The sequence below is a fragment of the Aegilops tauschii genome, chromosome 3, assembly GCF_002575655.3.
Source record: "Aegilops tauschii subsp. strangulata cultivar AL8/78 chromosome 3, Aet v6.0, whole genome shotgun sequence".
NCBI classification, from domain to species: domain Eukaryota; kingdom Viridiplantae; phylum Streptophyta; class Magnoliopsida; order Poales; family Poaceae; genus Aegilops; species Aegilops tauschii.
The window spans coordinates 563,143,829-563,171,632 of NC_053037.3; the positions used below are offsets into that span (position 1 = coordinate 563,143,829).

Below are 27,804 nucleotides of genomic sequence, written 5' to 3' on the forward strand. Positions count from 1 at the left end.
TATTTTCAATTTTATTTCTTCTTCAAAGGTAATACCAATGGAACTAATTATTATTTTCTTAGATAAAATTTGATTTTGATTTACTTTCTGTTTCGTTTTATTTCTTCATTAATGGTAATACCAATGCCACTAAATAATTCCTTCTTACGAAACTTCATTTTGTGTGTGGAAATTCCACCATTATATGATTATTCTTACATATTATAAAAACATATTTTTGTGTGCAAATTGTGCCATATTTTTGAAATGGTAATACCAATGCCACTAATTCATTCTTACTTAGAAAGCGTCACTATCTTAAAAAAATATTATTTTTATTTTACTTCTTTGTTCTTCAAGGATAATACCAATTGCACTAATTCATTTCTTCTTAAGAAATTTCCTCTTTGTGAAAATTCCACTACAATCAGCTTATTATAAAAAGCGCAATTTCTACGTAAGTTGTGTTCAATTTTGTCATTATATTTTTTTCATTTTATTTTTTCTCAAAGGGCAATACCAATGCCACCAATTCATTATTTCTTAAAAAAAATTGGATTATTTTCATTATTTTCATTTTTTATTTTATTTTTGTTCTTTTTAAAGGGTAATACCAATACCAGTGATTCATTCTTCCTTAGAATACTTCATTATTTTATTTTCTTTTTTTATTTCATTTTCATTCCTATGGGTAGTACCAATGCCACTAATTCATCTTTTGTGAAAATTCTACAACTATATGCATATGCTTGCATATTATAAAAAGCGCAATTTTTGTGTAAATTGTGTGCAAATTTTGCCTTTATGGTTTTTTATTTTATTTTTCTTATAAGGTAATACCAACGCCACTAATTCCTTCTTCCTTAGAAAATTTCATTATTTTGATTTATTTGTAGTTTAGTTCTTTTCTTTCTTCTTAAAGGATAGTACCATTGTTAGTAAGTCATTTCTGCATTGGAATACCTCATTATTTTGATTTTGTTTTAGCTTATATTCCATTATTATTTTTGTTTAAGGAAATACCAATCCCATTACTTCATCCATTCTTAGCGCACTTCTTCCTTTGCGAAAATTCCTCTGTTATTTACTTGTTCTTGCATATTATAAAAATACGTAACTTATGTGTAAATTATGTGGAAATTTTTTCATTATGTTTTAAAGGTTTCTTTTGTTCTTAAAGGGTAATTCCAATGCAACTAATTCATTCTTACTAGAAAACTTTATTATTTTCACTTTGTTTTACTTTTTATTTTATTTCCTTTCTTCTTAAGGGTAATGCCATTGCCACTAATTTATTCTTCTTAGAAAATTTGATTATTTTAATTTTATTTTAGTTTATATTTTCTTTCCTGTTTATGGGTAATACCAATGACAACAATTCATTACATCTTAGGGTTTTTTTATGTGAAAAATCTACTATAATGTGCTTATTCTTACATATTGTACAAAAAGCATAATTTCTACATAAATTTTGTGCTAATTTTGTCATTTTTTATTTCTTAAAAGATAATATCAATACCACTTATTCATTATTAAATAAGTACCTCGCCACATACATACATACATACATACATACAAACACATGCCCTGCGTGTATGTGAACATGCATGTACCGGGCTCGCCGGCACAACCTACTCCGATCGATCTTTTTTCAGCTGAACTTTGTTTTTGCTAGCTTTTGTTTCCTGTTGCTCCTCCTGTATCACTCGAACTGCACGCTTGTGGATAGCTCTGTCCACGTAGTTATAGACTACGCGGTAGATAGCTTCCATGTCTTCCACTCTCATGCCATATCGCCATTTCATGCATGCACGTTCTTACTTTCTCTATAAACAAAGATAAGACGTTTTAGATCACTAAAGTTTCATTAGTGATCTAGAATGTCCAAAATATATTTAGAGCGAGAGTATCTATCTACCGCTCGTGATCCACCTCTTAATATTCCACTACTGCTTGTTTGCTCCTACCCAGCTGGGCAGACCTCTTCCTTTCTTCTCCTCGGCGCAACTGTTTTTTCTCCAGGCCGGCGCAGCTGCCCTGCGGCCCACCTTAAGCCCTTAACCCTAGCTCCTCACCCTGCTCGATCCCTGATGACTTCATCAATCTCATGATATGTCAGCTTAGTCTTGTAAATGCGTTCATAGGAGTAGGGTTTGCATATATGTGTTCTCAAGGGTGAGTGTGCATGCGGGTTATCAAGGTGTGCATATGTACTGTGTTTCTAAAAATACTACTATGTATATATTCAATAAATATTTTACTGCTATACAAACAATCAAATCAATAAATTATATGTATCCTTAAAAATATTCATGTTCCATATAATCATATCTCGCTGGAATTCGAAATATATTGCAGAATTCTAGAAGCAATGCGTGGAATATCATCTAAATATATAAGACACGCGTTCCTGCGACACAATTCACCGCAGCCTGGACCAGTTTCTATAGATTGTTCGACCGAGCCAACCCTTGACACTGACGACTGTCCAAGCCGCGTATATCACAAGAAAAGCAAGAACCAGTAAAGCAGCAAATGGATCGCCGGAGACACCAGAGGCAAACGTACATGCCACGGTTATGGCAAGACCCACCACCATGCATGTTATGCGCTTCATGTCACTTCTGGATGGGGCCTTCTTCATCACTAGCAGTGTTACCAACAGAACCAGTCCTGTCGCGAAAGTACCAGTGTTTAACGCTATGAAAACGCGTACCGTAAGACCTCCACCCCTGACCTTGACGGCCGGCTTGGCATCGTCGTCCTTGGTCTCGAAATCGGAAGCGGGTTCACCATGTGTGGTTATCCGCCGATAGTAGTCCTTGGGCATCCAGACAGGCGGGTGCATCGCTGCCTGGAACGCCATGCCGACGAAGAGCGTGGCCACCGTCATCAGCCACCCGCGCATCTTGTCCAGAAATTCCGCGTCGTTGGCAGCCTGCTGAGCAGCCACCGGATCCTCTTCTCCATGTGCAGGGGACGCATCACCGCCGACACCACTAGCAGCAGCAGCAGCAACAGCTGCTTGAGGATCCACGATCCCGTCGGGGTCGTCTCCGGCCTGAGGCGTGCGGGCGTCAGGCATACCATCTACGATGGGGTCGGCATGTGCAATGTTAAGTGGATAATCCATATATGATGTATGCAAAGGTGTCGCGCGCACCTTGGCGAGATGTATGCAAGGCCGCCTTGCCTAGCCTTCGGTTTCTTATAGCATATCGAGTTATCGACGTATTGTCTCTTCTTCCGCATATTCTTCACCTAACAGCCTTGATTTCTTCAACAAGCCCGATTCCCCTTCCTTTACTTTCATAACTGAAATACAAATGAAAACACAGTTTTCAAATGATAACGCCACAAAGTTATACTACTACTTACTCCCTCTCTTCCTAAATATAAATACTTTTAGAGATTTCTATATGGACTACATATAGTTGTATATTGACGTATTTTAGAGTGCAGATTTATCCATTTTACTTCATATGTAATCCATATTAAAATCTCTAAAAAAAACCTTATATTTAGGAACGGAGGGAGTAGATCGGTTGACCTGACTTCTAACCAGTGATGGAGAAGATGTCAAAAATTCTGGACTGTAATGTACGAGACGGTAAAAAAAAGTGTGGTGTGGGATACACCATACATGCATCTCGCAAATTTGTAGACTTGGATACACCCGCCTCGTAAGTCATGGATCTGTCTCATCTGTGGTGCAGTTTACACATTAGCAACTGTGCATACTATTTCTTTTGCCCAAGTCAGAACAAGGACTCCTTCAACGGTTTATTTATAGGGAGTACCTAGAACTCATCTAAATAAGATATAATTTGGTCTCATTCACTTTGAAAACAAGAATAAATACAACCCACGTCAGCACACACGCATCTTATAGCATCACATCCAATGGCTATAGAAGGTGAATGAGACCAAATTATATCTCATCTAGATGAGTTATAGCAAAATTGTTATTTATATACCAACCATATGATAAGATCTTTTCACCGTCCACCCAATAGTGACTGTGTCTTGAAACATAAGTTATAGTGATGCGTAACCTGCTCCTTCTGAAATACAAATATATACAAAACAAATGGTTAATGTATATCGATGCTAACCTGCTCCTATTATAAATAGAACTAGATATGAAATGGTCAATGGGTATATGTAACAGCCCGAGACCAATTCTCTAGATTTTTTCTTTAATTATTATTATAATAATAGCTGCTCTATTTTATTCTGCATTGCATCATGTCATCATGCTTTAATTTGAAATAAGGTTGTTCAAACCCTCAACTTGAATTTCTAAAAGATGCTAACCTAAATTAATTGCGAATAAATAAATTGTGTGAATCTTTGATCTATTTAAATCGAGGGAATTCACATGATGATTCTCTTTATAAGCGATGAACATAGCCTCCCAATATTATTAGGGAGCTAAAATAAATAATTCCATTATTTTGAAATTACCCATAAACACACTTGCAATTTAAATCCCTTTTGTTTCTAAATATTTTTAAATCCATGCTCTATTCTCCTTTTTACTCCAATTCAAATTGTTGTGCTTCGATTTATGTTGAAGTAGCCACATGCCAAATTTCAACTCAGTCGGAAATTATTTCTTCCCTTCCTTCCTATTTTTCTAGTTTTGGAAAATTGAAAATAAAAACCTTTGCACAGCTAGCGAAGTAAAGTAACTAGCACTAACCAGTGTGATTCGGCAGCCTTAATTAAATTCAGAGGAGACTAGGAGTACATATATCTGTTTGCTAGGAAAAAGTGACCGACCCTAAATAAGAATTTAGTCACTTGGCTCTATTGTCCTATTTATTGTTTGTTTGTTCCCCTAAAAAAATACTGTTTGTTTGTTCCCCTAAAAAAATACTGTTTGTTTGTTTTTTCCTATTTGTATTTTGCCGTGCTTCTCCAACCCAACGAAAATTCGTGTGGGACTAGCAAGCAGTTACGTGCCCACTAAACCAAATCCTATTCGGCGCCTTATGCGCCGAATACAGGCCATTTGGTGGATGCACACCCCCCCCCTCCCCCCCTTACACTCGGCTTTACAGCGGGCCGGCCCATCCTGCTTTCCTTTTTTTTTAAAACCCCAAAAAAAATTGCGTCCGCCGCGACTCGAACCCAGCTCGTTCGTTCAGGTAGAGACAACACTAACCGGTGATTCCGGGAGCCACTAATTAACGACTAATTAACGAGCGCTTCTTCAGGAGCGTCGCAATGATCAGTGCCACTTGGCGCGCTCTCAGTCATTCGCCACGTGTCACGCTCTGGGCGCTCCCTTGAGATTTTATTTTTTTATTTTTTCACACGCGTTTTTGGCTATTTAAATGGTTTTTTCCGGGTTTTTTGACATTTTTGTTTTCCACCGGTCTTCCTTAGCTTTTCGACCAAAAAAAATTTTTGCGTGAAAAAATTCGTATTCTGCTTTTTTTTGTTTCGCGAGAGTCACGGTTTTGCTTTCGCGAGAGGCACGGGTGTGCTTTCGCGAGAGTCACGGCCGTGCCTCTCGAAAATGAAAAAAAACGTGTTCTCTGTTTTTTTTTCCTTTTGCGAGAGTCACGGTTTTGCTTCCGCGAGAGGCACGGTTGTGCTTTAGTGAGAGTCATGGCCGTGCCTCTCGAAAACGGAAAAAAAAACGCAATTATTCTTTGGAACTCTAACATTAGGATCTCGTGATCACATTCACCTGGAGAGCTGGATTATCTGCAATTATTCCTTTGAAGTGTATTCTGAATATTATGCACACTGTCATTTGACATCCTTGAACTTCTTTGTTTCAACGCCTGGGTTCTCGGCCATTCTGGTCGACCTCTTGACCACTGCTCTTGACCCTGCCGGGGTATCGCTGGTAACCCCAGTACACTGTGTACGAGGACTACCATGAGTTCACCCAGGAGATGTACTGCGCTAAGGTTGATATCTATGATCGGCAGAACAACTCCACCCACGAGTTGCACACCTTTGAGGGTGTTGGTGTGAATGTTGAGATGACAGTCCAGGAGGTTGCCTATGTTGCTATCACCCGCCTCCGTAGAGATCACCCCCGCTTGGAGGAGACTGGGTTCAGATACTTCCCGTACCCCCCAGCTGGGGATGAGACTATAGGTGCTATACTGCTGTCTGTACCCCCTACGAGAGCCGTTACGCGCGGAGCTATCTTTTCATTTAACATACCAGTAAAAAGAAACTCTATCAATAACTACGCCACCGCGTTCAGGTCGCACTTGGTATGGCTGACATTTGGTCCTAGACCCCACATTAAGTGGACGACTAGATGTCTCATATTGTCACGTTACCTACCTTTTCGTGTGCAAATGCGCTCCACCGTGAGTGTACCCGCGCGTGTGCGTGAGGGGAGAGTGAAGTCCGATTTATAAACCTTGAGGTTGTAGAGCTAGTCGGAAACAAACCCTCACCTTTAAATCCCTGAAGTTTGTACCTTGTCCTCTGTAATCCCGGTCATTTTTAACCTTAAGGGCATGTGAGATTGTATGACCCGTAGTTACATGAGAGCGGGGGATTTTTTTTAGATTGTGCATTGCATTCATGCATATAAGTTGGGGGTTTAACTTAAACTTGCATCTAAATTTCTAAGTTAAATTTGTAGTTCAAATAATTTGAACATGGCCTTTGCTCTTATTTAGAGTTTAGGGTTCAAATTATAATTCAAATAAAATAAAAGGACTTAAGTGCATAAGTTCCAATCAATTTTAAATTGGAATTGCATTTAATATAGACTTTTTGAACAATAAAGAAAATTAAAGCTTTATTGATAATGGGATAAATATTACAAAGTTATATTACATATGAAACGCGGAAATATATTTTTTTCTTTCGCGAGAGTCATGGTTTTGCTTCCGCGAGAGTCACGGTCGTGCCTCTCAGAAAGGAAAAAAACACGTTTTCTGTTTTTTTCCTTTTACGAGAGTCACGGTGTGCTTTCACGAGAGTCACGGCCGTGCCTCCTCGGAAACAAAAAAAAACGCGTTTTCTCTTTTTTATTTCCTTCCGCGAGAGTCACGGTTTTGCTTCCGCGAGAGGCACGGTTGTGATTTCGTGAGAGGCACGGGCGTGCCTCTTTCGGAAAGGGAAAAAACCCGTGCTCCCAGTTCGGTTTTTTCATCTGTTTTTTTTGTGAAAAAAAAGTTCGTCAAAACCTATCAACATGGGATCTAGTGTTGAAGATCTCGACGCGAGGAATCCAACGGTGAAAGCGGTTCGAGATTTGGGCACACAGTTTGAGAGATAAAACGTTTTGAATAAATGGATCTACGAAGAAAGAGAAAACTCCCAGGTTGCGACAAGTGGCGCGCTGCATGGGTGCCACTTGTCACAACCAGGGAAGTTGGAGTGATCTTTGCAACGAGTACTCCTCAACTAGTGATTTCGGGCGATTCCTATATGACGCACGCGAGCATCAAGCCGTCGCCGCTTCACTGAAGGAAAGGAACCGATTGACACGATATGGGCCGGCCCACTTGGAGCAAGGAACTGGTTTTGGGAACCATCTCGAAGGTTCTCTGAACCGGGTTTTTTCTGTTTTATTTTCTTTTACAGGTTTTTCCGGTTTTCTTTGTTACTTTTATTTTTCGTTAACTTTTTTCTTCTTATTTCACCCTTTTTCTCTTTTTGTACTTTTTCTTTTTTTGTTTTCTAAGAATTCAAAATTTCCAAAACATGTTCCGATTTTTCAAAATTCGTTTGACTTTTCAGAAAATATTTTTAATTCCAAATTTCTGTTCATGTTTTTGAAATTTGTTTAACGTTCCAAAAAAAAGTTTTGAATTCCTATTTTTGTTCACCGTATTGAAGAAAAATGTTCGCCATACATTGTTTAGTGTGTATAAGAAATGTTCATCGTGTATAGAAATTTTGTTCAGCATGCTTTCAGAAAAAGTTCATCGTATTCTTTTAAATGTTCAGTGTGTAGTTTTTTTAAATGGTTCAGTGTGTATTTGAATAATGTTCAGCCTATACTAAGAGAAATGTTCAGTGTGTATTCTAAATTCGCTTTCTAAAATTGTTCATGGTACAAAAATATTGTTCAGCTTTTGAAAATTTTCAATTTTTAAAAAACATAGTTCACGTTTAAAAGAAGAATATTCGAAATTTGTTTATGATTTTCAAAACATTGTTCGCATATTTAAGAATTGTTTTTCACATTTTTCCAAGAATTAAAGGAAAATGTTGAAAACCCCCGGATCTATCATTTGAGCTGGTACTTTAAAACAAACGCTGACTTTTCAGACATAGACAATTCGTAGCCCAGCTGGCTATCGTTGATAGCATGCATCGCTAGCTCGGGATTTCGAGTCCCATCGCATTCGTTTTTGTTTTTTAATTACCGTGTTCGCTCGACGCTTCGTTTGGGCCGGCCCATTCGCGCGTCAGATTTAGCGAAACCTCCTCGTTTTCACGCCCAGTAGCGTCGAGCAGGAGCTCTCGCACTAACCAGTTCGCCCAGTTGACCACATGTGCTATTATATTTCTTTTTCTTTTCTTTATAAAACGCGAAAAAGACTGCTGCTTTCCCTGTTTCCTTTCTTTTTTCATTTCCTTTTTTCTCTATCTTGTTTTTTTTATTTTTCATTCAATGGCGTGAACTTTTTCAAAGGCGACCAAATTTTTGCAAAATCGGTAAGTTTTTTTCAACTTCGATGAACTTTTCTCAAATTTGATGAACTTTTTTCAAATTCGATGAATTTTTTTAAAAATTGATGAACTTTTTTAAAAATCGATGAGTTTTTTCAAAGTTGATGAACTTTTTTCAAACTCGGTGAACTTTTTGTCAAACTCGATGAAATTTTTCAAAATCGATGAACTTTTTTTCAAAATCGACAAGTTTCTTTATCAAAATCGATGAACTCTTTTCAGGTCGATGATATTTTTCTTTCAAAATCCATGAACTTTTCTAATTTTTGTGATATTTCTTCAAAATTGATACTTTTTGGGACGAGGCTACGCAGCGCCCGTGCGCTGGTTGGGGCACTCGAGCAGACTTTCCATATTAAAAAATTATATGACTCATGTGAGCCAAGCCTGCCGAAAAAAGGAAACCCGCATGGATCTAATGTGCTCACGCTATCTGTTCCACCTACATTTATTACGGGGATAAAAAACTTTAAAAAGTTGTAACTTTTGATTCGAGTGTCAAAATTCAGATCCGTTTTCACTGTTGGGTTTCTCGTGACGAGTTCTTCAAAACTAGGTCCCATATGAATAGGTTTCGATGAACTTTTTTTCCCGAGCAACTTTGTGTGCTAGAGAGGCAACTTTAGTGCTAGAGAAAAGCAACTCCTTTTTTTCCCCTAGTATGACTACCTATCAACAGAGGATCCTTCTAAGTTGGTTATCATGGCTACTAATTGACCAGCTTCACCTCTAAGTTGTCTACCATAATGTGCTCATCAAGCCGGATCCCATCTTCTCGGACGACAAGAGGAGCAGAATCGGCACCTCCTAGGCGAGGCCCCCGCGATGGACAAAGAGCCTGCACTACGAATGAAGATGCTAACCCAACGGCCAACCTCCCACCGATGTCTGACAAAGCCCTATCCACCGCTCCCGAGGAAACATGACGTCCAAAAACTAGATGCCTCATAAAGGAGGAGACGTGAGACGTCGTCCTCACTGCGCCAACCATTTCTGTTGTAACAAGGAGTTGGCAACAACAACTTCGAATTTTCATAAACACAGCCACATATAGAAAAGACTAAGTTCACCTAACAGAGCCTGTTGGGGGTCGAAAAAAAAACAACTATGTGACTTATATGCACTGGAGTTGTACTTAAAAAGGGCAGCAGCTTTTGGGGTGTTTTTACGCAACTCCAATGCATTCACCAGACAACCATCATGAATTGGTATCTAGATAAAACGACCACATTTAGAAAAGACTAAGTTCATCAGGCAACTCGTGTGTACTCCAAGCCTGAACAACTCCACAGTTTTCCTTGGGCACCTAGGCAGTAGCAGAGGAGAAAACACACACACACGCACGCGCACACACACATAGTCATGTGCCTCATAATTCCAGCGAGGAAACCTGACCAGTTCCACCCGCTCCCCTCTACGATCACACTAAGGGATTCCACCCGAGGAGAGGAAAATCTTGACTCTACCTCTGTGACACAAACTTAATTAAAGTTATCTAGAACCTTTAGATATTTACCAAATAATGGTCTTGGTAAAAATTTATGTTCATGAGGATTGGGCAATTGGATACATGGTTTTAGCCAAACTATTTGTTGATTGGGCAACTGGATACTTGGTTTTAGGCAACTTGGTTGATTGTGGGCAACTATGACACCTGAACAAGGGATATACACATGTTCACCAGGGTTCACGGGTAAATTTAATCCCCTAAAAACCCTTCATGGTTTACTTCACCATTTTAGTTACGTCCCCATGACCAACTCCACCCTGCTCCGTCTCTATGATTATTCACCAAGTATTAATGATCATACCATGGATCCCACCCATAGGAGATAAATTCTTGACGCATGTGTATGATACAAACTTGAAAGGTATCTAAAACCTTTACATATTAGTCAAATTATGGTCTTGGTAATATTTCTGTTCATGATAATTGGGCAACTGGATACATGTTTTTAGACAACCATGTGCTTGATTGTGGGCAACTAGATACATGATTTTAGGCAATTGTACGGTTGGTTGTGGGCAACCGGATACATGATTTTAGGCAACATAATGATTGATTGTAGGCAACTATGACACCTAAAAAAGGATAGAGAACATACATACATGTTCATTTTTGGAGGGGGGTCACAAATAAACTTAATCTCCTAAACACTTCGTGGTTTTAGTTCTGACCCACGAACAGCTCCACACCGCTCCCCTTCTATGATCATTCACCTAATATTTAAGATCATACCAAGGGATCCAACCCCGAGGAGATGAAATTCTTGATGCATCTCTATTACCCAATCTTAATTGAAAGGTATCTGAAACCTTCACATATTGGCCAAATTATGGTCTTGGTAATGTTTCTGTTCATCAGGATTGGGTAGCTGGATATATAGTTTTAGACAACTGTATGGTTGATTGTGGGCAACTAGATATATGGTTTTAGATAACTGTATGGTTGATTGTGGGCAATTAGATACATTGTTTTAGACAACTGTACGGTTGATTATGGCCTGCTATGACACCTAAAAAGGGGATAAAGAACATACACATATTCTTTTTTGGAGGGGGTCACAAATAAACTTAATCCCCTAAAAACACTTCCTGGTTTTAGTTACGTCCCCATGACCAGCTCCACATCGCTCCCCCTCTATGATAGTTTGCCTAGTATTTATAATCATACAAAGGGATCCAACCTCGAGGAGATGAAATTCTTCATGCATCTCTATGACACAATCTTAATTGAAAGATATCTAAAACTTTTACATATAAGCCAAATTATGGTCTTGGTAATGTTTCTGTTCATGAGGATTGGGTAACTGGATACATGGTTTTAGGCAACTGTATAGTTGATTGTGCGCAACTATGACACCTGAAAAAGGGATAAAGAACATACACATGTTTGCTTTTTAGGGGTTCACAGATAAACTTAATCTCATAAAAAAATTCATGGTTTTAGTTATGTCCCCATGACCAGCTCCACCCCGCCATCCTCTATGATCGTTCGCCAAGTGTTTACGATCATACCAAGGGATCCCACCCGAAGATAAGAAATTCTTGACACACCACTATGACACAAACTTAATTGAAAGGTATCTAAAACCTTTAGATGTTGGCCAAATCGTGGTCTTTGCAATCTTTCTGTTCATGAGATTGGCCAATGGGATACATGATTTTAGGAAACTATATGGTTAATTGTGGGCAACTATATTATCTTTCATTTATTGTGCATAAAAAAGGATGCAAACTATGTAGGGAAACCATGTATCTTTCACCAGCTACATCTCCACTTTAAAGAAAATAACTAACGGTGCCTACCTGCTAACCAGCTAAAAAGTAGTCTTCCACTACTCACCGGGACCTCGACTCCTTTGCTCCATCTGCACTCTAGCTACAGCCAACGGAGTTCAGAAGCTCTGTTGGGAATAAAATTACCCAATCAATCTGCAGTGGTAATAAGTTAGGCCCATAAATCACCATTTCCCCCATCACTAAAAAAATGAAGCTACTCTAATTGTAATTGTAGGCAACTCGTGATAAAAACAGGAGCAACTAGTTGCAAACAGTTCCCTGAGAGTAAGAATCAGTTCGGGAATGAGACAGAAATAAAGATGGTAGACTGGAGATAACTGGAAGAAGCCCCTATCAATTCCCTAAAAATTAAAGCAACTTTTCTTGTAATTCCAGGCAACCATGTTAAAAACTGGAGCAACTATTTGCAAGTAGTTCCATGATAGTAGGCATCTGTTTGTAGAGTAACAAATAAAAAAGGTAAACTGCAGATCACTGAATATCAAGCTCACATGAATTCAATAAAACTGAAGCACTTTTAGTTGAAAATTGCAGGCGAAGTCATCCTTTGAAGCAACAAATTTCACAAAAAAATGAGTTTATGTCAGTAAAATCAGTTGTATCTCATGCAAAACCAACACCAAAACCCCCTTAGTTGCATCAAATGTGCATTCGGCATAGACACTGGTTCTTGAGTTTGCTCTTCAATCACAGCCGGCATACGCAATAGTTCTCCATGTTGCTCTTCGGCCACATTTGGCACAACCTTCTTTTTCGTAGCATGTCTCCGGGAAATAAAATAACGTTTCCGGTCTTCTTCATTCTTCAGTAATTCTGCAATGATAATTTACATTCTTTCAAATTTCAATCATAACACCATAGCTTATCACTTGACATTCTTTCTGAAAGTAAATTATTTACCACAAACCCAGATAAGCTAGGACATGTCATGGTAGCCAAAACTACTCTAGAACAAGGCATCCCTGGACTTTGTTGTATCATGATATCATGCACCTCAAAACTACTCTCCAGTTAGCCTTATTTGATTCAGTAGCGGACTACTTTTAGACGGAACAACAGACACCACAGAAACATCCTCCTAGAACCATAACAACACACTAACCATCATCCATCCATTGATTTCCACCAAGTACGATTAATTGTACAAGTATATCTCAAGAAGCCAAGATAGGCAGATCCTCCATGGGGAACAGCTGCCATCTACAAGTAGCAGGAGGGGCAAACCTAAGACTGGCGCCGCACTGAAAAAGACTGACGCGGTGGCGCCTGGCGACCGGTGGGGCACGGGGGCAGACCGCGGGCAGGGACCGCCGAACTAGCGGGGTCGCGCCTGGCGCTGGCGAGAGCTGGGAGGGGTCGGCGACGCGGGCGAGGAATGCGTGGCTGCGCAACGCATAGAGGAGCAGAGGCGAATCGAGTCGGGGCACGGCCGTCCGGGTGGCTCCTGTCATCCTGTGCGTGGGTGGGCTGCTTCTACTAGTACAGTACTAGTACAAGTGAGGTGAGGGGGATGAAGAAGCTGTACCAGGAAAGAGGCGGCGGGTGCACGAGGGGCCGGCGCCGTCCGCGGCGGACGCGTCGGCGGTGGCGCCGTTGATGTTGCCGGCGACCCTGCTGGCGCCTGTGGCGGCGCGACGAGGCAGTGGGCGGGGGCCGGCGCAGGCGCCTCAACGGACATCACCAGCCGGAGATGGGCTGCAGCTGCTTCGGTTGCTACAAGAGCTTCTGGGCACGGTGGGACGCCTCCCCCAACCGCCACCTCATCCACCGCATCATCGACGCCGTCGAGGAGGGGAACGACGGGGGAGCCGCTGGAGGGTGCTGGTCTACCCCAACTCCAGCTCCTAGCAATAGGGAGAGGAGACGGTAGCGCTGCTGCTCCGGCTCCCTGGCCGACCTTCTCGCCGTGCTCCTCCGGCGCGCAGCCTCCCCACGATCGCCAGGGGATTGGGATAAGTTTTTTTTTCAAGAGAGAAAGTAACGAAGCGGTAGGTTGGTTTCTACGGACCTTGTCGATTAGCGCGTGCGCTCAGCGCGACGAAATCATGCAGGTGCACGATTAAGTATTGGACGTGGCTCGCTGGCGCATGGGCGTCCAATCGCAGCACCGAGCGCTCTCCCAGAAAAGGAAGGAGCAGCCCGCGCGCGCGATCAGACAGCCGAGCAGACCTACCTAAATAGGAAATTATAGCTTTCTCCGTAATGTAGGTCTCACCTAGCTGTCCTGATTAGGAAAAAGTAGTCCTCGTTTCCCGTCACTCTGTCTAACAATTCAGTCATGTTTCATATCTCACGTGCATTTAATTGATGTTCCAAAAAAATAAAAAGCTATGACTTTTCATTCGAAGGTCGGAATTCAGATCCGTTTTGACCGTTGGGTTCCTGGTGACGAATTCTTCAAAACTAGATCCCATAAGAGTATGTTTCGACGAACTTTTTTTATGAGCAACTTCGGGTGGAATGGAGGCAACTTTAGTGCTATAGGAAAGCAACTTCTTATTTTTGACCTAGTCTGACTTCCTATTAGGTTGATTTGTGTAAAAACAAGAAAATCACACAAAACATGAGGGGCCTTTAGTGCGACATACAAGCAAATTCACTACACTAAGTGTACCTATGAACCTTGCTAACTTTATCCCAACTTGCCTATCATGGCTGCTCAGTTACCTATCATTGATGCTCAGTTGCCTACGATTGATGTTCAGTTGCCTGCAAATACTATGAAATTGCCTAACATTGATGGTCAGTTTCCTATCATTGATGGTTAGTTGCCTATGATTGATGTTCAGTTGCCTACAAATACTATGAAATTGCCTAACATTGATGCTCACTTGCCTACAATTGATGCTCAGTTGCCTATCATTGATGATCAGTTGCCTACGGTCGATGCTCAATTGCCTACAAATACTATGAAATTGCCTACCATTGATGTCTAGTTGTCCGCTATTGGTAATTAGTTGCCTACCATTGCTGCTCAGTTGCCTAATTTTAAACATTAGTTGCCTACAATATTGTGAAGTTGTTCATCATTGTTTTTCTAAATTGCCTACAAACACTATCAAGTTGTCCACCGGTGATGGTTAGTTGCCTGTGATTACATTTTCAATTGCCTACAATACATTAAGAGGCCGCCCACCGGTGCTAAGTTGCCTATCTATGAAACTAAGTTTCTTACATACCAAAAAGTATTGCCTGCAACTGATGACGATGTTAAGCTACTCGTTAGTCATGCCTGGCAACTCATGATAATGTTTGCCTACCTTCGAAACTAAGTTGCCTATAATATTATCAACTTGGAGGTGAATCTTAGCTACGATAGAATACTTGCTAGTTATGATAGGTAAGTTAGAGGTGAAGCCAACTTGAACGAAATTTTCGATGATATGCAGTCATGCTACGCAAGCTAACAAAAAGTTGCTTTTCTATAGTACTAAAGTTGCCTCCAAATCACCCAAAGTTGCTCGTGAAAAAAGTTAATCGAAACATACTCATGCGGGATCTAGTTTTGAAGAGCTCGTCGCGAGAAACCTAGGGGTGAAAACAGATCTTGATTTCAATGCTCGGCTCAAAAGTTATAGCTTTTTAAAATTTTGAAAATGCAAAATAAATGCATACAGACCTACACTTTCCAACTGAATTACTCCTCGCATGGTGCACTGCCCAAATGTGGGACCATGCTCTGTCGTGACATGCGCAGGTCATTGGCTACCATCGCGCAGATATTTAATCTGACGACAGTGACGGGTGCACTCGAAACGATGAGATAGCGCAGCTGCACTTTTAAGCAATTAGGTTAAGTATTTGGGTACTTTTTGAGGGAGTTCGCAAAAAAGAAACTCTTTTGAGGAAGTTAGATCGAGAGCGAACGTACCTGTGCACGATCGAGAGCGATTTTTTTCTTTTCCGAGCGAGTGCTGCAAATCGATCGATGTTGTGTTGTTTTAATGGGCCGGCCCATTTATTCGTGCGTGTAGGCGCCAGGAACGGGATCGGGCGCTGAGAGCGCTGACGAGGAGGTCTCTACCGGCGCTTCTAACCAGCGCTTCAGGCGCGGCTGGCTCTATCGTGACATGCGCAGGTCATTGGCTACCATCGCGCAGATATTTAATCTGACGACAGCGACGGGTGCGCTCGAAACGATGAGATAGCGCAGCTGCATTTTTAAGCAATTAGGTTAAGTATTTGGGTACTTTTTGAGGGAGTTCACAAAAAAGAAACTTTTTTGAGGAAGTTAGATCGAGAGCGAACGTACCTGTGCACGATCGAGAGCGATTTTTTTCTTTTCCGAGCGAGTGCTGCAAATCGATCGATGTTGTGTTGTTTTAATGGGCCGGCCCATTTATTCGTGCGTGTAGGCGCCAGGAACGGGATCGGGCGCTGAGAGCGCTGACGAGGAGGTCTCTACCGGCGCTTCTAACCAGCGCTTCAGGCACGGCTGGCTCTACCGGCGCCCGCTAGCGACGCGCAGCGGGCCGGCCCACTAACCGAGTCAACAGAAGCAAACGCGAAAAAGAAAACAAACAATTCGTAATTGGAAAAAATGGGATCAACTGCGATTCAAACCTAGCACCTCACCAATCGTGGCTTGATGACTTAACCGCTAGACCAAGCTAGCTCTCACACACTACAAGAATAACCACCCTAGTTAACGTGTTCTTTAGTAAAACTAATATAAATTATTTTTAAAAAAGAAAAGCTAAATTCGAAAACAAGATCATGGAATTTTAGAAAAGTTCATCGTTTTTTTTCCTAAAAAGTTCATTCATTTGAAAAAAATCGATTTTGAATTAGTTCATCAAATTTGAAAAAAAAGAAAAAGAGTTCATCAAATGGAAAAAAAGTTCATCAATTTTGAAAAATAGTTCATCGATTTTGAAAAGAGTTCGTCGATTTTGAAAAGAGTTCATCGATTTCGAAAAGAGTTCATCAATTTTGAAAAAAAGTTCATCGGTTTTGAAAAGAGTTCATTGATTTTGAAAAAGAGTTCATCGATTTTGAAAAAGAGTTCACCGATTTTGAAAAGATTTCGTCGATTTTGAAAAGAGTTCATCGATTTCGAAAAGAGTTCATCGATTTTGAAAAACAAAGTTCATCGATTTTGAAAAAAAGAGTTCATCCTTTTGGAGAAAAAATTTATTTGTTTTGTAAAAGAGTTCACGAATTTGAAAAGGTTCATTGGATTTTGATAAAAAAAAGTTCAGCACAGGGGGGGGGGGGGGGGGGGAAGAAAAAAGAAATAGAAAGAAGAAAAGGCGGAAGAAGGTGGAAATGAACACATTTGATTTGGTTGGCCAGTTGGTTGTTGCAGCTTATGTACAATGGAGAAGTCGTGGGTTCGAGTCCTGCCCGCGCCCTTCCCATCCTTTTTTGCGGGATAAGAGCAGAAAAATAACATGATGGCCCGAGCCCAAGTCGCTGCGGGGGGTATGCGCCTGTTAGGGAAAACAACTAAAACGGGCGCCGTTTAGGATTTGCCGGAGGTCTCGCCCACTAGACCCAGCCCTGAGACGACCTTTCGCTAAGGACACGCCCGACTGGGCCGGCCCATTTGTCTCCAATTGCCAGCGAGCGGTCGGGCGCAAAAAATAATATGACGCAGGTCCTATGATTCGAACTGGAGACCCCCTACGATCAAAAAAAAAAAAAAGAACTGGAGACCCCCTGTTCGTGCAGGAACACTACTAGAAACTGCAACAGATAAATTCTAGTGACAAATGAGTAGCACAATCTTTAAAGAACTAATTGAAGCGGCGTAACTAATCATTATTTGAAAATTCCAAACAATTTTTCAAACACTTCTTCGAACTCATGAACATCTTGTTATAAATAATTTTTTAAAATTCTGAACATTTTTAGAAACTGTGAAGAAATTTTGAAATTTCCCAAAAAAATTGAAATTGTCAAAACTTGAAAATGAGAACAACTTTTGAAATTCTGAACAATTTTCAAAAAGGAGGAAAATTTCGAAAATTCCAGAATAATTTTATAAAACACAAACATGTTTTGAATTGGCAAACACAACTTTTGAAAATGCGAACATTTTTTAAATTCTAAACCATTTTTTAAAACATGGATTTTTTTTGAATTGGTGAACAAAATAGCCTTAGGTACAATGGAACAGTATATGACTCAAAAGGGTGTCTGTCATTTGTATACAACTATGAGATTTAAAAAAAAGGGAATCTATCTCAATTGGCTGGGAACTAAAAATCATATAAATGGTCGCTTTTTTCTAAAAAATACACATGAAAACTTGGGTCCCTCCAACTTGGTTGCATATCTTTACAAAAAAAAATAAAGAGGGTCAAAATGGGCTTGCAACTGAGACATTTGACAAATGGGTTGGGCTAGTAACTACCAGGGTCGGGGCTCACATTTTGCGTATTGAAGACATAATTGTACCTGGGATAAAAAATTGGTCGCTCACCCGAGTTGCAAGTTGATCTGAATTTGTAGTTACGACAAAAATAAAACTTGGATCCCAATTGTAAGTCGATGGTGAACTTGCAACTGGGGCGAAAAATAAAAAAGGATGGCCTGCCTCAAAAATAAAGGCGGGCTTGTAACTAAGACAACAAAAAAAGCGTGATTACAAAGTACAGGGTGGGCTTGCAACTAGGAGCGTAGAAAAAAAAGGAACACGGAACAAAGAAAAGGGGTCGGTACTAGTTGTAGGCTTAGTGTGCTTGCAAACTGAGACGATAAAAAAACTTCAAGCCTATTTTCGAGTTGAGGGTAGACTTGCAAGTGGGATGCAAACAAACTACGAGTCCAGTTCAAGTCGATGGTGGACCTACAAATGGAATGATAAACAGACCAGATGCATACTGTGCTCAACCACCAAACATAGGTCATAGACAAAAAACTGAAAAACAAAAAATAGTTTAAACTTGCTTCAACATTGTATAGAGTCGTTCGTTCGTGCCTGCAGAACCACAACGAGCTCCATGGTTGTTGCTCGTTCGTTGGTGCCTGTGGCCAGCCAGAATCCACCCCATGCCCCAACCCATCCCACAACCTTCCCCCGAGCCAGCAAAAAAGAAACCCACAATTACGAGTCGAGGGTTGAATTGTAACTGGGGCCTCGGGTTGCAAGTCGAGGCTTGCCGTGCAACTAGGGTCAACTACAAACCACCAAAAAAACAAACCCCTAGTTGCGAATGAAGGGTTCCCTTGGGTATTAACTTGCAAGTCAGGGTCTGACTTGCAACTGGGTGAACTACAACTACAAAAGAGAAGCCCCAGTTGCGAGTCGAGGGTTGGGTTGCAACTGGGGCCTCAGGTTGCAATACCTTTTTCTGTTCTAATTACTGTTCCATTTTTTTTTGCACAGATCACCCCATGCAACTCAAGGGTCTTGTTCAACAATGCCATTGGCGGCAACCTGTTTCTTTCAGTCAACAGAGGGCCGCCCATATGACGTAAAGTTGCACAAAGGCCGAACAAGAAGTAGAACTCACATCCATGGGGATATTGGATAACTGGGTCAGCTTCATGGAGGACTACAACCTAATAAAGGCTAGGGGGGGGGTGTCCTCCCTTAACTTTCGTTGTTAGGTAAGTGGGGAGAATTCGAAACCAGGTGGCTTGAGCGGAAACATAATTGCACTCACCATTGCGCTAGGAGGCTCTCCCCTATAGGACTACAACCTGGAAGAGGGCGATTTGGTCTGTTGCAATTTGGATGGGCCTGTGCCCAAGCTGAACCTCACATATATCAATTTGGACCTCAATAGCCTTTTTGGCGACGCCTTGAAGCTTCGGTGTTCACCAGGGGCCATCAACTGCATTAGATGGGTTGATATAGTTATGAGCTTGGTAAGGACAGTAAAGTTCTCGGTTTTATTTAATGGCAAGAGATTATAGGAATTTAAACCATCCTGTGGGATTCGGCAGGGAGACCCAATCTCCCTGTACCTCTTCCTGATAGCAGCCGAGGGCCTTTCGTGCCTCTTAAAATCTATAGACGAGCATCAAACATGAGTGGAGTGAAGGTGGCGGCTTCGGCTCCACCTGTGAACCACTTGTTATTCACAGATGACAGCCTGCTGTTTTTCAAGGCAAGTGGAGACGGGCCAGATGAGGTAAACCAGTTGTTAACCACATATTGTCAGGCATCGGGCCAGCACATAAACTATGACAAATCTTCTATCTTTTTTAGTAAGGCTGCCCTACATGTGTCAGAGAGGAGGTAAAAGCCTTGTTGCATGTTACTAATGAAACTTTGGCTAAGAAATATTTAGGGATGCCATCTGATGTGGGTTCTTCGAAAAATGGAGCCTTCAAATATTTGAAAGATTATCTGTGGAGCAAAGTCCAAGGATGGATTGAGAAAATCATGTCATCTGCTGGAAAAAGAAGTTTCGATAAAGTCTGTTGCACAAGCTGTACCTGTTTTCTCCATGTCATGTTTTAAATTGCCCAGGGGGTTGTGTGAGCATTTGAACATGTTGATCCATAAATTCTGGTGGGGAAGCAAAGACGGCCATCACAAGCCTAACTGGGTCTCATGGGACACTATGACACAACCAAAGTATATGGGAGGTCTAGGCTTCAAGGACTTTGAGTTGTTTAATCTGGATCTACTAGCAAAAAAATCATGGCGCATTCTCCAAACACCGAAATCATTAAGTGCAAGGATATTGAAGGTTGTTTATTTTCCTACTGGAACAATCTTGAATGTTGAATTAGGTAGTCACCCAAGTCAGATCTGGAGAGCAATTCTAGAGGGGCGTGACATACTAAAACAGGGACTAATTAGGTGGATCGGTGATGGAACTACAACTCACATATGGTCTGATAATTGGATACCACGTGATGTGATGATGAGGCCATTTGGTTGTCGGTCTGCCAGTCCTCCTATTTTTGTATCCAAGCTAATTGACCATACTGCTACGAGATGGGACAGGGAGAAGATCGCTGAGGTATGCCTTCCGATTGATGCCCCAACCATTCTTAGCATACCTTTGTGTACTAGTGACATGGATGATAGATGGGCTTGGAATTTTGAAAATAATGGCACCTTCAACGTCAGATCAGCCTATAGAATGATGATTGCTACGAAGATGAGGCGGGAAGCATGGATAGATGGCACTTCTGGCTCTTCGAGTAATGACCGAGATGCCACATCATGGAAAATGTTATGGAAAATGCCGGTCCCAAGCAAGATACAGATGTTTCTATGGAGGTTAGCAAAAAATTCCCTTGCAACCGAGGATGTGAGAGCACATAGAAAAATGGCTACTTCGAGTCAGTGTGCATTATGTGGAGGTGCAGATTCCTGGAGACATTCTCTACTTGAGTGCACTATGGCAAGATGCGTCTGGGCGCTTGTTGATGGTGATCTAGTAGAACACTTGTGAGGAACTACGGAACCGAGTGCGAAACAATGCTTGTTCTCGATGATTGACACACTTTCGCATGAGTCTTTTGTCAGGCTATCAGTGGCACTATGGGCAATCTGGTGGGCCAGGAGGAAAGTCATCCATGAAGAAATATATCAAACAGCCTCGGCGACCCATCAGCTTATAAATAGATTCATTGCTGACCTTGAGATTGTTCCGGTTACAAGGTCATCAATTCATACTATTCCAACAAACATAGCTATTAGACCAAAGGCGCCACGCCGGACCGTGCAAAAATCCACGTGGATGCAAGTGTTGCATGTTCTGGACTTGGTGGATCGGCAGTTGCGTTGTGTCAAAGTGCAGGAGGTTCGTTATGGGTAGCTCAGCCTTGGTTATTCGTGGAATCACTGATTCGGCGGTTCTGGAAGCAATTGTTTGCTGAGAGGCCCTGTTGCTAGCTGAGGATTTGCACGTCCATAATTTTGTTGTTGCGTCGGATGCGAAACTAGTTATCAAGGAGATACATGAAGGCACAATGAGCAACTACGAGAGCATTGTAGGAGAGATCAAGCAGCGTGCAGCCAATTTTAAGTGCAAATTTACCTTCGAGGACGAACAACAAATAAAGAAGCAGATAGTTTAGCTAAGTTTTTCAATTCTCTGGATGAGGGGCGCCATGTTTGGTTTCAACCCCACGATCCTTATTGTCTCCCACTTCAAATGGTATTTGATCAATAAAACTTAACTTTTTCCCTCAAAAAGAAAAACTGCATTAGGTAGCAAAACGGGGGTGACTGACTCATTTCCTTTCTTTCTTTTTTTCAGGATGCGACTAACACGGGGATATGTCTTAAAAAAAACTAACACGGGAATATCTACAAAATACCCAAGAAAGTGGCTGCTAGTCTGGATTTACCACAGAACGGGCTGGTGGGACTACGTTCGGGGCAAGGGAGCTACATCATTGCTCAGTACAAAACAGACACCCACAGTCGTACATTCTTCCAGAATGGACGGAAGGAGTTTCTTGACCAAACATGCCTAGAGATTGGCACAGATAGAGCGATGACTTTCAAGACCAGCGTCCCGCCAAGAGCTGGAGATGATAATTGTGATCAACATCCTCTTTGAGGCGCCTGACCATATTTATATGCGACCAAAGTGAAGAGTCAGATCTGTATATTAGTAGCTGGCAGTAGCAAATTCCATATTATGTATATAACGCAAACTTTATCTCTCTTTCTCTCTGTGTGTTGTGTCGTATCGAACCTCTATATACGTTTTCTATCGGTTCCTGTCAAGACCATTCTGATAATGTAGTATTATTTATTTTCTCAGTTTCAGTGGATAAGCAGGTTCATCATGTTTTCTTCTAGTAGGAATAGATCTTCATATCTTACTTCACATTATGTTTCTTCATTATTGCAGCGATCATCCCCCTGCAGTACATCTTTATTCTCTTTTTTTCTCCTCAGGTGTGTGCCATTAGCTTCAGTAAATACAAACCCTCATTAAATGTTTCAGATATGCCAAAGCAGTCAAGATTTCTCTCCTCCCTTTTTTCGCTGCTCAATATATTTGTTTGGCTAACACTAGCAACAGTTGCCCATTTGGCTTTTTTTTGATATCTACTCCCTCCGTTCCATAATACTCCCTCCGTTCCTAAATACTTGTCTTTCTAGACATTTCAACAAGTGACTACATACGGAGTAAAATGAGTGAATCTACACTCTAAAATATGTCTACATACATCCGTATGTGATATTCATTTGAAATGCCTAGAAAGACAAGTATTTAGGAACGGAGGGAGTATAAGTCTTTTTAGAGATTTCACTACGAACTACATACGGATGTATATAGACATATTTTAGTGTGTAGATTCACTCATTTTACTCCGTATATAGTCCGTAGTGGAATCTCTATAAAAAGACTTATATTGAGGAACGGAGGGAGTATATGGGTTTTCTGCAGATCATCTTCAGCAAAGAGAGAGAAAGAAGGGGTACAGAGAGGTACAGAAAAGAGTACCTTATGCTGGTAAGCTCCCTCATGCTCATCTGCTTGTTTTGCATCTTCTCCAACATCTTCCATCATTTGTCCCTTTCCTCGCCCCCCCCACCCCCACCCCCACCCATCGATTCTGATTGGCATGCCATCCAAAAACAGAGAAAGGAGGGGGCGTGTGCCATGGGCGCCCCTATGTCTCGCTTCTAGCGAGAACTAGGGAACACTCGTTGGAGAGGAGAGTGAGATGTGCCGACCAAGGCTCGTGGGAGGTGACTGCCTCATTTTTTTTTCACGTTTTGTGCTTTTATTTTTTGCTTTGTTATTTTTTTATAATTCCAAATATTCTAAATAAATATATTACAGAAAACACTTTGCAAAAAACATTGAAAAAAATGTTGATCAAACATTTGAAAAATGTATAGGAAAATGTTTCTCACGTATACTATAAATGTATACAAAAAATACAGTGTGTGTGTGAAAAAAACTTGATCATGCATTTAAAAAATGTTAATCTAAACATTTAAAAAAATTGTAAACAAATATTTGCAAAATATTAGTCAAGAATTTGAAAAAAATTTAAATATGTATAAAAAATGTTAAATCTATTTAAAAATATTAAATGTGTATGGAAAAAATGTTGACCATATATTCAAACAATTTAAAACTTGTATTTGAAAAATGATAAATATATATAGAAAATGTTGACCATGTACCAAGAAATGTTAAACTTGTATTTAAAATTTTAAATGTGTATGCAAAAAATATTGAACATGTATTAAAAATATTAAACTTGTATTTTAAAATTTTTAAATGCATATAGAAAAAATATTAAGATTGTATTTGAAAATAAAGCATTTGAAAAAATGTTAAATGTATATACAAAAAATATTGACCATGTATTAGAAAAAACCAATCTGGTATTTGAAAAATGTTAAGCAAGAATTTGAAAAATTGTGATCCATGCAAAGGATCCATATACACACATACGGCGACACCCATGCCAAGGGCAAGGCTGAGAGAGTCGACCGACCACGTACGACGGCGACACTTCTTTTGTCAAAAAAATTCGTTGAGAGTATATACCAAATCCGAAGGACGGGTCGTATACCAACGAGGCGACGTCGCGCACGCGGACTCCTGCCCTGCGAGAGATCCAATCACCGGCCGGGGCCGGCCATGGAGGACGGCAAGACGGCACCACCGGCAGCCAAGAGGAGGAAGAAGGAGAGTCCGCACGTGCCGCACGAGATCATCTCGGAGATCCTGGTCAATCTGCCAGTGGAGTCCCTGATGCGGTTCAGCTGCGTCTGCAAGGCGTGGCAATCCACCATCTGCCGTGACGCGTCGTTCCACCGCGATCACCTCCGCCGTCAGAAGCCATGTCTGCTCGTCTCGCCGTACACACTGCACGACGGTCACCGGTCCATGGACAAGGTCGGCCTGTAGGTGGGAGGCGAACCAGCAGTGCACCACCGTGCCACTCATGCACGGCATAGACTTGACCTCCGACTACCTGATGCACGATTTCGCGCACTGCGATGGGCTGGTCCTGCTGCCCGTCGGGTTCACCGCGTACGTGCTCAACCCGGCCACACGCCGCACCCTGAAGCTTCCCCGGGGCCGTGGCGCCGACCCGCCGCCACGGCAAAAGCCCCTCAGCTTCGAGATGTGCCACCAGGCGTTTGGCCTTGGGCAAGACTCACGTTCTGGCGCCTACAAGGTGGCGCGCTTCTCGTACTCCTCTTTGCACCTGCTTACGGGGACGTGCAGCTACCGCTCCATCACGATGGAAGTGTTCACCATTGGGACTGATCGGCACTGGCGTGAGACAGTGACGCGACCGCCATACCCTGTCCTGGCACGGCGAACAGCGACCTTCTTCAAGGGGTCAGTCATCTGGGCCATCGACGAGCGTAACCTCGGGAAGGCGGCGCCGGGTTTCCTCCGTTTCAGCTTGGAAGACGAGGCTTTCGGGGTCATGCCGCCACCACCTTGCTACCCGATGTTGGAATACACCCGGTTCAGTTTATCCGAGCTGCGCGGGGAGTTGTGCTTGACCTGTGAAGGGGCCAACATCAGTTCAGTTGAGTTGTGGATGTGCAACAACGTTGAGAAGCCCAGATGGGATCGACGTTACACAATCGCTGCTCTCATGTTCAGGCCCCCTGAACTATGTCCAATCGCCACATTTGATGATGAGATTGTGTTCAAGGAACGGGTGTCCTACACGAGACGCTACAATCTCAAAACCAAAGCTTACAAGGATCGGTTCTGCATGGCCAACTTGAGGTATCACCATCCAAGCACAGGCAAGCTTGGGTTCCAAAGGAGGATTTTCTTCTCCTTTGATGTAATCCCCTATGTTCCAAGCCTTATTCCTGTCTAGCAAAAGGTTTACATTTCGTAAAAGATTTATTTGCTTCTAGAGATGGACTACGTACCGCACTCTCTATTCTATTTATGTCTACTTTTACAAATTTAATTCTTGACCATGTACTTATTACAACTTGATAGTCTGAAATTCTAGATGTTTGGTTTGAGCGAAACCAACATCTCCACATGTACGCTTCAATGGACTACATTGTTTTACTCTCCTTCCTCCAACTGATACGCGGGCCAAATCGGATTGTGTGATTAGAGAAGGGGAAGATCACCTGTGAGATCCAGTTTTTTTAGGGAAACCTAATATGTGTTGGCAGATCAAGATGTGGTATATCACTCAATCGACAAACTATGTATGGGGCATGTTTCCAAAGCCAGAAAAAGATGGACACAGGATTATGTGAAAATTGTGAGACTGCGGATTGCAATGTTTGTGCTTAAATATTCACAAAAGACCTCCGAAAAAAACGTGAAATTTGTGAAACTGCGGATTGCGATCTAGCGATGCATTGAAGTTGATTTTTTTAAAGGCCTCCCAAGACATCATCAGCCGACCCTTTGTTATGCTTTATTTGAAGAGACAACTCCTCAATTTCTTATGAACTACCCCCTCCAGTCATTTTTAATAGGCATATAAGATTTCTCTAAAGTAAAACTTCATAAAGTTTGACCATATGTAAATGAAAAAATATCAACATCTACAATGCTAAAGTTACAACATGAATTCGTATTATGAATGTTGATATTTCTTTTCTAAAATTGGTCAAAGTTTACGAAGTTTGACTTCAGACAAATCTTATATGCGAAGTAAAAATGACCGGATGGAGTTGTAGAAAACTTAACAGTACGTATAAAATGCAATCGTATTCCCTAACCAATTATTCTAGCTAGTTTAATATCTGTTTATTATCGACTCTTGTTAATATCTGACTTGGATAATAACCTTATCCTCTTAGAAAACCTGCGGAATTTTCTCTCTCTAGAACACCTAAATTTTCTATCACACACGCGGAGAACAACCTACTGTTGGTTTTGAACTTGAGAGTTGAATGGTTGAGGGATCACAGATAGTATCGAGGGGTGAAGCATTTGGTTGCGAATATGCCTAGCCAGGGGCGACGGAGTTGCAAGTGGCGTGCACGAGTATTACCACAAATGAACAATCATTACGAGTATTGCCAGGATTAAATGTCGGGCCGCGGCTCATGAAATTTAGCATCTCGCTACTTTGATCGTCTACGACAACAGTTCTGTGAAAGATCAGGACGTGACTCACGAAATTTAGCATCTCGCTACTTTGGTTGTCTACGTCAGCAGTACTGTGAAAGATCGGGACGTGACTCGTGAAAAATTTAGCATCTCGCTATTTGGTTCATCGTCACAAAGGTTGAGAAAGTGATGAGGGATCTAGAGATCAAGATTGAGACAGGACCTTCGATCTCAAAGGAATAACAACCTGTTGGGGATCGTAGCAGAATTAAAAAAATTTTCCTACGCATCACCAAGACCCATCTATGGAGTATACTAGCAACGAGGGGAAATGAGTGCATCTACATACCCTTGTAGATCGCGAGCGGAAGCGTTCCAATGAACGGGGTTGATGGAGTCGTACTCGCCGTGATCCAAATCACCGATGACCGAGTGCCGAACGGACGGCACCTCCGCGTTCAACACACGTACGGAGCAGCGACGTCTCCTCCTTCTTGATCCAGCAAGGGGGAAGGATAGGTTGATGGAGATCCAGCAGCACGACGGCGTGATGGTGGAAGTAGCGGGATCCCGGCAGGGCTTCGCCAAGCGCAAGCGGGAGGGAGAGGTGTTGCAGGGGAAGAGGGAGGCGCCAGGGGCTGTGGTGCTGCTGCCCTCCCTCCCCCCCACTATATATAGGACCCCTGGGGGGGGGGGGGGGGCGCCGGCCCTGGGAGATCAGATCTCCAAGGGGGGGCGGCGGCCAAGGGGGAAGGGGGGGTGGCTTCCCCCCCCAAGCCAAGTGGGGCGCCCCCCACCCCTAGGGTTTCCAACCCTAGGCGCAGGGGGAGGCCCAAGGGGGGGCGCCCCAGCCCACTAAGGGCTGGTTCCCATCCCACTTCAGCCCATGGGGCCCTCCGGGATAGGTGGC

The 27,804-nt window shown here is 41.9% G+C and overlaps 1 protein-coding gene across 1 annotated transcript; it reads left to right on the top strand.

Annotated features, from left to right (window-relative positions):
- The first annotated feature begins 24,786 nt into the window (after window positions 1-24,786).
- Window positions 24,787-25,689, top strand: LOC109780496 (uncharacterized). Its single transcript, XM_020339073.1, has one exon. The coding sequence runs from the start codon at window positions 24,787-24,789 to the stop codon at window positions 25,687-25,689; it is 903 nt and encodes a 300-aa protein (XP_020194662.1).
- The last annotated feature ends 2,115 nt before the right edge of the window (window positions 25,690-27,804 follow it).